Source organism: Pelodiscus sinensis, chromosome 6 (genome assembly GCF_052426305.1).
Source record: "Pelodiscus sinensis isolate ZL-2025 chromosome 6, ASM5242630v1, whole genome shotgun sequence".
Classification (NCBI taxonomy): domain Eukaryota; kingdom Metazoa; phylum Chordata; order Testudines; family Trionychidae; genus Pelodiscus; species Pelodiscus sinensis.
Window position 1 is genome coordinate 88,411,331 of NC_143057.1, and position 12,780 is coordinate 88,424,110.

At 38.3% G+C, this 12,780-nt stretch overlaps 1 protein-coding gene across 2 annotated transcripts in view; it reads right to left on the reverse strand.

Moving 5' to 3' along the window:
- The window catches only part of HOMER1 (homer scaffold protein 1), a 168,949-nt gene that overhangs the window by 13,523 nt on the left and 142,646 nt on the right, over positions 1–12,780 (reverse strand). Inside the window, exons 9-11 of one of the 2 annotated variants that reach the window (XR_012904870.2) lie at positions 9,570–10,481; positions 7,008–7,167; positions 4,161–4,267 (exon numbers count right to left, since the gene is read on the reverse strand). Coding sequence is in view for 1 of the 2 variants with exons in the window: in XM_006119144.5 (XP_006119206.1) it covers positions 10,293–10,481 (189 nt within the window). In the remaining variant the exon portion in view is untranslated. The other variant, XM_006119144.5, reaches the window with a different exon arrangement.

The window sequence follows — 12,780 nt, forward strand, 5'->3', positions numbered from 1 at the left end:
ATTGATTGTATGGTTACTCTGCAGTTCTGTCCACTAAAGCTTCAGCTGTCTGCTTAAAACAGTTGTTCCTCTGCTCACTACAGTGAGTAGCCCTGTGTGTGTCAGTACTCTAATGCAACAAACTTTGATTCACTTTTCTACTGTGGAGCTCTTCAGGTTGCCAAAATGCCTTCCTGTCCTCCTCTCACTCCTGGATTCTCACTGAATATTGACACATTTTCTATAATTTGTCCACCTCTGAATTACCATTACATCCCAACAGCCGAAACTCTCCTCCACATCTTTCTTACTATTGTCCGCATTACTCCAGCAGCTTTGCCTCTCTGCTCTCAAACCCTCTCATCATGTGGTAACTGGAATAAAATGCTCAATTCCAATGTTGGCTTTCTGGCTCATTCCAATCAAGATCAAACATCCCTTTCAGGATCAGTATAATGTTTCACACCTATTATAACTAATCTGACATCTGAATGAGACTTAGACCCTGAATTAACTAACTAATTGTCAGAGAGGACATTAAGAACTGCTCTAGGACTCTGTGATATGCATGTTGGGAGTTTAGGATCCCTAAGTGCTACCCTCATACATAGCCAACAACAGCAATGCAAGAGTAAGTGAAGTTGATAAGGCTAGATGTGCTGATAATTATCACTGAGACAGTGATAAAGAGGGATCTCTACACTCCTTAGTCAAGACTAGCATGGATGCCACTTGCTGATTAAAGATTTCCACTGGAAAATACTTTTGTAGAAATCAAAGCACTTTATGGGATCATTTCAGTTTTAATGAAAACTTTTAACAGAGAACAAATACCATTGACTGGTTTCATTTTCACTTACATAATATTTTACCCGATAAAAGGCTAACTTTGAAATATATTAAATGTAACCTATAAATATAATCTTCAGAATGATTTGACAGCCTGTTTCCATTATCCTGATTTGTTTTTTTTTCATTTGTAACTTTCTAGGAAGTTTTGACTTTGTTCCAGTTTGGATCAAAGTTAGAATTGTACATGGAATGGAAACAGTTTTCCCTTCACCTCCACCTGTCCACTAGGCTAAACTATCCATCAGGCTGTTGGAAAACTAAGCCAGGAGTTACCTTAAGCCAGCACCTCCACTGACCACACTGATGCCAGCTTCCTAAGGAAGTGTAATACACATGGAACCATAAGTATAATTGAGTGGTGGCATAGTCCCACTTTTTCTCACAATGGTCATCTTGCCAACTTTGCCTGATTAGTTTTTTTTAAAAAAAGAAAGAGCCAGGTCTGCTGTTCCCTATGTAGTGCTGCCTGGGACTGAACCATTGGCAGGGACTCCTCTACTACCTTGAGGAGAATACTAGAACAAGGAGATGACTGGAAACATGGAGGCTACGTCTACACTGCAGGCTTCTTGCTCGAGATAGTCAGCAAAAAGTTATTGCGCAAGAGCGTGTCCACACAGCCATGTGCTTTTACGCAAGAGCATCCACGCTGACATGGACGTCCTTGTTCAAGAAAGCTCTGATGGCCATTCTATGAATGGCCATCAGAGCACCTGTGCTTTTTCCCATAGGCTTTCTTGTGCAAGAAACCCCTGTTATACGTCCACCCATGCCTTTTTGCGCAAGAGCTCTTGCGCAAAAAGGCTTATTCCTCATAGAAAGAGGAATAGCTCTTGCACAAAAAGCCCTGTCTTCTGATGATCTACTGTACTTTGTCTTGTGCAAAAACGCACTTGTAGTGTGGACACTCCGTAAGTCTTTGTGCAAAACTCTGCAGTTAGGGACCATTAAGGGTTAGGGACCATTAAGGCTGGTAAGAAAAGCCTTGGGAAGGATACTATGAGGGAATAGTGGGGGAGAGGGCAGAGTGAATACTAGAAGAAGAAAGAAAAGGAAAGCAAAGTAGTAAAACGTCTATGGGAGAAGTGTTTGATGAGGGAAAGTGAGGGAGAGAATGAACTTTTATAAGAGAGAAAATGAAAACAGAGTAGAGAAACTAGGATCAGGAACACCAAGGATCACAAGGGGGAAGGAGAGCAAATGGAAAGAAAGATGGAGAGTAAGAAATGGAAGGAACAACAATTACACAATACAGAAACATACTGAGGGGAGCACAGATCATCAGTTTTTAAAGAAAACGTATTAAATTGGAAATTATGGCAAGCTATGTTGAAGCCTAAACTTACTATGATCTATTCAAATAATTTAAATTACATAAATATCATTCAAGCATTATGGGTATGTCTAGACTGCATCCTTCTGTCAGCAGAGGGATGCAGATTAGGCAGGTTGACATTGCAAACGAGGCAGGGATTTAAATATTCCGCACCTGATTTGCATAAAATGGCCACCGCGTTTTGCCGACTCAGCACTGTCAGCAAAAAGCAGCAGTCTACAGGGGGATCTGTCGAGAAAACGCCTTTTTAGACAGATCCCTTACGCCTCCTTTCTCGACAGATGCCCCTCTAGACTGCCACTTTTTGCCGACAAAATGCTGAGTCGGCAAAACATGGTGGCCATTTTAATGCAAATTAGGTGCGGGATATTTAAATCCCTGCCTCATTTGCAATGTCGACCTGCCTAATCTGCATCCCTCTGCTGACAGAGGGATGCAGTCTAGACATACGCTATATGTTTACTCTCTGAGGATATAGAACAAGAAGCAATGGACTTAAACTGCAGCAAGAGAGTTTTAGGTTGGACATTAGGAAAAACTTCCTGTCAAAGTGGTCAAACACTGGAATGAGTTGCCTAGGGAGGTTGTGGAATCTCCATCTCTGGAGATATAAGAGCAGGTTGGACAGACATCTATCAGGGATGGCCTAGATGGTACTGGGTCCTGCCATGAGGGCAGGGGACTGGACTAGATTACTTTTCAAGGTCCCTTCCAGTTCTAGTGTTCTATGATTCTATGTCTGCTGCCAAAGTTTTCAAGAAAGTTGTGCTACTGAGCTGGTGGAAGTTACTGATTAATCACCTGGAAGCAGAGACTGCTGAACTGCTAAAGCAGTTCTTGATAGCAATAGCCTCTTGTAAAGGTGCAGGGCAAATATTTTCTTTGAGTTTATGCAACCGTTTCAGTTCAATAACTAGTTAATAAACTTATGGGAACTGAAAAAAGCTTGTTTTCTTCTTCTAATCTATTGTCAATAACTAGTTTTGAGACAATGAGGTATTCTTGAAGGGCATGGTGACCAGAAACAGTTCAGTTCACTAACTTCACATAATACTTTCCTTGTTTAACAATTGTTTGCAGTGTCTTAGCTGCGTTGCTCCCAGATACAACAGTGACAAGATGGGTGATGCAGTCCTATTACTGAACCAACATGCTTTTGAGCTACACAGAGATCTGCCTCTATAGATAACTCAAAAGTGTGTTCCTTTCACCAACACAAGGTGGTCCATTAAAATATATTAAACAACATAGGTGAGGTAAGTCAGTTTCAATGCAAAATAGATTTGGATAAACTCTTTTTCTTACACATCAAATTTAAGTTACTTGTTAAAAAAATATTTTATGAAATTTGCAAATGAATTATAATTTTTATCCAAATATAGCATGATGCAAATCATGAGTAAAACATGATCAGCTAGTAAATAAATGCATTATTCAGCATTTTTTCTAATAATAAAAATATAAACATTAAGAATCTGAGTAAATATAAGTTATGCCCAATAACTGCGTAAATAAATAGATATAGACATACTATATGCTCCTGCTAAGTAAAACAAACAGTTTTAGTGTGAAGGGTATATATTATTCAGTTGCAACTCAACATGTTTTCCTGAACCTTCTAGAGGTAATCAACCTCTCTTCAGGAAAATAACTAAAATTAAAAATGCAAAACAAGATTCAAATCAAGTATTTAAATCAAGATTAAAATCAGTTGTGTGTGTTTGAAGCGTGTGTGTGTGTGTGGGGGGGGTTGGTTTCTTTGCATTTATATTTGCTGATTGGAGGATGTAATATACTTTAACCACCCAGCTCCAATAGACTTCTATTGGCAGGAGATGAATAGTAGTTAATGGTCTGGGAATCTGAGAGGTCCAGTGAAATTCTTTTAAAAAATAGCATATTAAATTGCCCTAAATCTTGTTGAGGAAAATTTGATTTCTCATCTGGTGATAGATACTTTATATGAAAATTATATTAAAAAAAAAAATCTTACCTGGAAATTGTGGTTCTAATTCTTCTCTCAACATCTTGGTTTGTCCTTCATTTGTGAAGGTTCTGGAAACTCTGCATTAGCTTCTGTGGAGGCTGGTGCTACCTGACCTACAGGAAGAATTCGTTCTTCATCAAAAATTCCACTAAAATATTTAGGTTGTTGGTAAAGGCTATGTCTAAACTATGATCCTCCTGCAGAAGAGCAAATGTAAATGGAGCAAACATTTGCATGTGTCACACTCATTTGCATTTCCTCTTCCTCTCCCTTTTGCACAAAAAACCCCTTGGCTATGTCTAAACTACATCCCTTTTTCGGAAAAGGGATGTAAATTAGACGTATCGCAATTGCTAATGAAGCAGGGATTTAAATCTCCCGCACTTCATTAGCATAAAAATGGCTGCCGCTTTTTTTCAGCGCGGAGCTTTGTCAGAGAAAAGCACCAGTCTAGACGCTGATCTTTCGAAAAATAAAGCCTTTTCCGAAAGATCCCTTATCCCTCTTGAAATAAGGAATCTTTCGGAAAAGGCTTTATTTTTCGAAAGATAAGCATCTAGACTGGCGCTTTTCTCTGACAAAGCTCCATGCCGAAAAAAGCGGCAGCCAATTTTATGCTAATGAAGCGCAGGAGATTTAAATCCCCGCTTCATTAGCAATTGCGATATGTCTAATTTACATCCCTTTTCCGAAAAAGGGATGTAGTCTAGACGTAGCCCTTCTGTGCAAGAGCCGTTCTTTCTCAAAAAAATTTGAGGAAGAATGGATCTTGCGCAAAAGAGGGGTTTTGCGCAAAAAGGCGCCGTCTACACAATGCTTTTTGTGCACAAACCTCTTGTGCAAGAGGGAAAGGAAGAGGAAATACAAATGAGTGTGACATATGCAAATGAGCGCTCCATTTGCATTTGCTCTTCCGCAAGAGGATCATAGTTTAGACATAGCCTTGTTGTTTTGTGCCCACTGGAAGCTGTCCTTGACAGGTTTTGAAAATCCTCAATAAACAACTAGAAGAAGTTTCTGCCAGTAGATTTTTCTAACCTACCCCAAAATTGAAGAGAAGGAAAAAAATGAACCAATTAGATAACAATGTTCTGTCTCACTGATAGCGTAAAGGTGAGAGACATGGATTGCCCATAGCTGCTGTGACACCAAAACAGAAAATTTTGAGACTATGAATGGTAAGATCACCTCAAAAATACTTTCTGGATTTGTGGAGGAAGAAGGCTGAGAGACAACAGGATATGCAGGGAACCAGCGTTCTCAAAGTGCGCATATACTATATTCCATAGTGAAATATGCTTGGTTCTGCTCTTGGGACTGTGGCTGTATGACTCTTTCTCCTGGCAGACCCTTTTGCAATGAGTTGGTCCAAATAGTCTGGATGCACCCAAAGATAGAATGGTATGAGGAATTTGGAAAGTGGCTCCTTCATGAACCTGCTGTTGCAGATGCCCCACTTCAGAAGCTGTATGTTCTGCTGTGAAAACCATGAAACTCTGACAGTGAAAGAGCTGCCTGTGTCACATGACAGATTCTTAGAGAGAGCTCTCAGAATTCTTTTGCATTTCTTAGATTTTTTTTTTAAACCTGGGCTTTTTTTCCATGTCCTCAAGCTAAATGATCTAAAATAACACTTAAGTCCAGATTTACTGGACTACACAAACTCATCTTCATTCAAGACTGCACTAGGAGTCACAAATGGGGCTTTAAATCACATATATGCTCTCCTGATCCCAGGGCTGGCTGCCCATCCCCAAAAAGGTCATTCTGAGAGCTAGGGCATACTTGGTTCCCCCAAATCTCCTTTGCTTTATGCCAAAACTTGAGGAGAGTGGGGTGCACAGGAACCTGTGGATTGCACTATACACGTGGAATCCCCATGTACACAATTATGCCAGCTTTCCAGTTCCTTTACATTGCCAGAGCAGTGGAAAGTAGGTCAATTAGGATCGACTATCTAGCCCACAGACTCTACTCATTAATTTGTATTTAAAATAGTGTGTCAAATTAAATGCTCATGTGAACTTGAGGATTTACTCAGTTTATTTTATTAAACAGGACTAGGAATTCTAAAAATATTATTCAGTGATAAAGTCCAGCTTTGTACTATTGAAAATTAGTGCATGCATGTAGCATCATCAGAAAATCAGAATATTGCTTTGCTTTGCTTTTTGCCTTGTTTAGAGAATATGAGTGCATAAGTGTGCATCTTAATTGCATAGTCAGTTACTTAGAGTGCACACACCTCTGATACAATTAAGTTTGCTTTTTAAAAAAGTTATTCCTCAATGTTAAGAGCCATACTCTAATCATTTGACCTTATCCTAAAGCAATGACAAGTAAAACAGTCAATATATTTGTAAGACTAATGGGCCAGACTTTGCCAAACGGAGTATGAAAAGAAAAGATTTCTGGTTCACATAGGCTCTGAACTTGTGACAATAGCCTGATGTAGATTTTGCATTTTACTCTGTAACTACCTTTCTGAAATATGATGCATTCAGGGCATTGTTCTATAGCCTCCTCAGCAAAGAAACAGAATGTGATGATGAAACCAACTGAGGTTCATCCATTTACTCAAGTTAAGCCTGGATTTAACGCTTATCCAATAGTCTGGAGAAGGGAAAGATGTGGAAAAAGAAAACCTTCCATAGCTGGCAACTGAAGAAGGAAAAATCAAAATCAGTTTTCTTTAGCTGATGCATTCTCCTCCACTCTTTTCTTATTAAAAATTTACTTAATAAAGAATGATCTTCTTCAAATGCCACCATCATATTAGACAGTCACCTCCTGAGTCTTCTTTACCATTCAGTTTCAACCCTATCTGTAAATTCACTCCTCTAAACTACTTACCTGAAAAGTGCTCTTCTTTGAGATTTTAAACCAATTAACTAGTCTGTATCCTTCCCAGCACCAAGTAAAATCCACTGTTGATTAAATATTTTGTTTTCCTTTCCAGTTTTCTTAGAAATTTGCTGAGAGCAGGAAATCATGCTGGCAGACTTTAATATGTCTATATAGAAGAATACAACTTCAGGATCATTCGGTTTTATGCATTATGAGAGAAACACTCCAAAAACTAACTTTCCAGACGGGGATGTACTTATAAAACCTTTTATGTCAAATTCAGGATTTCACAACATGACACGCCAATGCAAAATCCAGTAGCACCTGAAGGATTAAGGTAACTGCTGCAATCATTTGCACACTTTTTAATACTTGAAAAAGTTTTAAGAAAAAAATAAAGAGAAAAAGTACATTCTCCAGAGAACAGCAAGTGTATTTCAAAATAAAAATTATATTTTTGTGTTTTTACTTTTGTTTTTTGTTGTTTTTTTCCAATTTTTTTTACAAGACTTATAGTGGTCATATAACAAGTTATACACAATGTGATTGCTCTCCTCTCCTGTGTAGGTTCTTGTTCACATTTTCAGGCTACAGTACCCAACATTAATTTCTAGCATATGTATTCCCATCATTTTATCTAAAGTCAGATACAATGCATAATACCTGTCTCTGGGAAAATTAAGGTTTTAAATATCTTAATACAGAAGTGGAGAGGCTACAGTAGGTATAACCACCTAATTATGAACTTTAAATTACAATTTCTACACACTCACCTACTGTAAATGAACATTTAAAATACTCTTAACAATAAGATTTTATTTATATGTGCACTTATGTCCACCTTATCCCATATCCATGTTTGACAACTATTTGGGAATACAAAGGTGCAGCCCTCAGTAGATTGTATTTTAAAAATGAAATCAAGCATCTTTACTGTATGAGAAAAGAAATGTTCAAATATTATTTTCCAATTTTAGATTTCATTTCACTAGGAAAATATTAAAAATGTGCACATCTAAATTTTTCCATGTACTATATATACATATGTGTATGTATGTATACATAAAAATACTCATGTAACACACATATACAAAAATTTAAGTGGAAATATTTTGTAAGCTGTTTTCCCACAAGTAAATTATATTTTAAAAAATTCTCATCATAAATTTAAAATAATACCACATTTATCATCATTGTATCAATTTGCTATTGTTTTACCTTTCCATCCTCCTAATTAAGCCCATTAAGTTCTAATGGGCTTGATTTACCTGGCACAAGCCAGTTTTAACCAGGGTGACTCCTCTGAAATAACTGAAGTGTCTTCTTATTTACATTGATGTAAGTTGCAAGAGAATCAGGCCCAAATATCTTCATGTAAATTAAAACCTGATGATATCTGCTCACCTGATAGTTACCCAGATCATCATCATTTAACATCCATCAACTTTTTAAAAAATTATGTAACTTGCCACAAAAAAGCTTTCAACCATATGCACGCTGAACTAAGCTTTTTCACCCTCTCAATAAATAAAACAGGTGAAAAAATACCCTAAAATATGGAGGAAACTTAAATGGTGTGCACAATACATACAGTATAATACATGATGTTTTACTATTTGATCTAAACTGTTCTCCTGACTTGTCATGAGAACCTGATAAATCACTTGCAAAGAAAAAAAAAAGACATTTTAAAAATAACCATGTATTGTCTCTCTAATATGAATCAAAATGTGTGTATACATATATACACACATACCAGACCTAAGTTTTCTAGTTTCGAATAGCACTCTATAAAGTGGAAGAAATTGTCTGTTCTTCAAATTTAATAATAATCTGCAATTTGTATTTAACATATTAACATTTTTGGGGTGCAAAAAGTCAGTGCATCTTGAGATTCTTGAGTCTGATACTCATTAATACATTTTTAAAAAGACCAACTCTCACCAACACCGCAGGCAATTTATGGCAACAACATACCTTGATGCACTTCCCATTCAATAAGCAAACATATGACACTTGGCTTACCTTTCAACCACTTTTCTTAAAATAAATATATAGAGAAATGTGTGTTTGCCAAAAGTCTGTTAAAATTACATCAAAACAACTTTAAAACCCATTCACTGAGGGTTAAGTGAATTCAATTCTTCTTTTTAAACAACTACTGAACAGTTCAGAACATTGCCTGGTGTGGTTTTGATAAAAGTGTGGTGTGAAGACCCATACAGAGAAAACATGTCTCCATTTCAATTTGTTATGATCACACAACTTCTAGAAACATCCCTCTTGGCTGGGCAAGTTAAATATAAAGGTAATCCCCTTGGAATAGCTCAATATCCTTAACATGATCAATAAACAGTATTCTCCACTAGCCATTATTACACAAAACTGAAATGTACTGATCAGTCAGAAAAAGTTTTTTGCAAAACAGGCTAATAAAACAACTTCAAGTAACTGCACATACTAATTCTATTTGACGTTTAATAAGACCAGACAGTAAATGTCTGATTACTTATATTTGTCTGTGCATATCAAATTTTAAATTTAAAAAGATTTTTCTGAGGAACTCACCTGCCTTCATTGGTTGGCTTCAAAATGTGTAATAAAATGGGAGACAGTATCTCATAAATACATGGAATTAATTGGAAAGTAAACCATACACTGGACAATATTATAGAACACCAGAGTGAAATTCATAAAGAAATACAGTATCTTCCAGTATAAAAAAAAGGAAGAACTCTATACAAGCAGTTTTATTAACTACGTTTCAATTAAAGATGCAATTCTCTCTCACTCCTGGCAAGAATTAATTGGTAACGGCACTGTTTCTCAACAGTGCAAAATATCCTGAGAAATTATTAAGACTACAACAGAAGACAGGGCTGTCATCACTAAATTTTTGCACAAACAACAGCAATAGATATCTTAATTAAATAAAAAAGCAGATAATCTACATTGTGTCTAACACAAAAAGGGGGTGTGACCTGGGACACTGCTAATTCTTCCACTGGCTAACAATTAGAAAGTAATTGCATTCAATTACTCTTAATACCTTTCAAGTTATTTATGGCCAATAATATACATGGAGGTAATTTGTAATTCAAGTGTTTTCTTTTTCAACTAGCTACAAGCTGAATTCTAAATTTTATGTTGAAATATACTATTCAAATTTAAAATAGGCCCTCTTGGAGGAGCATTTTTCTAATTTTGTGCAACTTTGATGCAGAGCCCAACATAGTCCTATGAAGAGAGACAGTGCATCTTTAAGATGATTGGCACTGAAATCCCATTTCTTTAGCTGCATTCTATTAGCTTGGCCAGATTATCTCTTAATTCTGTTAGTTCAAAGATTTTTCCATCAAGAATTTCTAAAAGAGTCTTCAAGTTATTGCGAAAAGCTTCTTGCTCATTCTGACTTTTCTCCAGACGTTGCTCTAGATCAGACAGCTGTCCTTCCAGATCCTTGTTTCGAATTTCTACTTCCTTCAGAGAAAACATGCAGTATGTTAATGTACAATTTATAAATAGAATGTAGTTTTTTCTTCCTCTTGTCATTCATGTCTGTCTTGGTTAATACAGATTTTTAAAAGGCTATAGTTAAACTACTTGCAACCTTCCAGCTTCAGCTAACATTGTTAGGCCAATGAAGAATCTGAAACACACTATCTTCCTTGTGTCTTTTCAGTAAAACAGCCAAAGGACAGGACATTTAGGATAAAAAGATAAAATTATATAGCCAGTGAGTGCCACATTGAATGTAAGACATTAACTGAGGTATATTTGCTATTGTTTCTTATATAAATATGTCACTTACTAGAAGTGTCTTCAAGGGATTATTTTAATCTTAACCAATCTCCATTTTAGGATACATAGATTAGTTAAGGACACACTCCCAACAATAAATGAAAATAATGATCTCACATCTTAAACATATACTTCATGTGTGAATGAACACTATTCCACTGTAAACCCACTGCATGTGCTATTTCACAATTCACACTGACCAGTCTAGAGTAAGACTAATATCAAGGTCAAACTAACTGTAAGAAATGCATAACAGCCACCTATTAATTACACCTTTTATTTTACTGAAATATATCTTTCAGAGCTTCTCTCCATTGCCAAATCTGAGTAGTTTCTGAACTGCCATACACAGAAGTTGTTCCAATATCATAATGGGTAGGAGGGGAGATGTGGTCGCAAGTCAAATGAAGCTCAGGGGGAATTGGACCAGGGCATAGGAACGGACTCTGTGGGTGCGCCAACCTTAGAGCATCCATAGGAAAAAAATTTGGGGGGAGCAGAGCACCCACTGAAAGTCAAGTCTCTCTGTTCCTTTTGCCTGCTGGTGGACACACAGACAATCCCGCTTCCCACCCCATCCTCCCAGCACTTCTGGAGTGCTGCAAACAGCTGATTGGCAGTATTCAGGAAGCTCTAGTTTAGGAGGATGGGGAAGTATCAGGGAACAGGCACACTTGGGGGAGCAGACAGGGAGGAGGAGGGACAGGAGTTTGGGGAAGGCATGGAAAGGGGAAGGAGAGGAGCTGAAGCTGGGGCAGATGTTTGGAGGAAGGTGTGGAGCGAGGGCAGGGACTGGGACAGAGACAGTGGCAGTTGAGCACCCCTTGTCTGGAAGGACAGTCAGCCCCTCTGTACCAGGGCAAATGTCTTTTCCCATCTTTAAGGCAGAGGAGCATGCATGGTTAGTATAGGTCACAGACCACAATGATGCTGAAATCCAGGCTGTGCGGATCAAGATGCAGAACTATATGCTCAGACCGCTAATCTGTGTGGTCATGTATTTAAGAGAAGAGCAGCTATAATAAATTCCAGTTTATGTAAATTGGTGCTGCCCTTGAGCTTCTGGCAAGTTATCAAGATGAGCATCACTTAGGTGTGGTGTAGCTTATTGTAAAGCCCCTTGTTTGTCACAGAGGCCATGAAGTCATGGGTTCCATGATGTTCCATGACCTCGGCTTGCCTGGCCTGGGGGGCCACCTGAGCAGCTCAGAAGACCCAGGCTAGTCACACTGGTCACTGCTGGGGCGGTCTCAGGCCCCTCTGTCCCAGAGCAGCAGGAGTGTGGGGGACGGGAGAGGGAGTGATCAGGGCTGGGGTTTGGAGTGCAGGGCAGTGCTTACCTCGGTGGGGCTCAGCTCCTAGATCCACATGCTGCCTCCACCCAGAATCACCGCTCCCCCCCCCCCCAATAGCACCCACTGGCAACAATGCTCAGCCAATGCGAGCTGTAGAGCTGGGACTCTGAGTGGAGCAGAGGCAGCATGTGTAGCTAGGAGCTGGAAGTCACAGCTTCTCAGGATCTGGGTAAGGAGCCTGCCCCAGTTCCACCAAATCCCATGTCCCAAGAATAACGCAAAAAATAGTACAGTGAAACCTTTGTTATCCGACACTCTGTTAACCAGAAAACTTTGTTAACCGGCATTGCCCCCAGCCACAATATTGTCACATCTTTAGGCGCACAGGCCTGGCTTGGTTTACCGTGACTGGCTTAACAAGTTTTTATTTAAGAAGTACTAATCATCTTTAATGCAAAATAGAAATGTGAGATCAACTGCCTCACACTGCAAAACTACCAATATTAAAAACCTGAGTTTTACTATGATTGTCCATTTGGTTTTTCATAGGTTGATGGGACCCTCAGATAACGGGAATTTTTAGGTAACCAGAATGCCCTGATCCCTGAGCATGCCAGATAACACTGGTTTTACTATATTTGTTATTTCTATCATAATAAAGTCCTGTGGGTCTTAGTATAAGG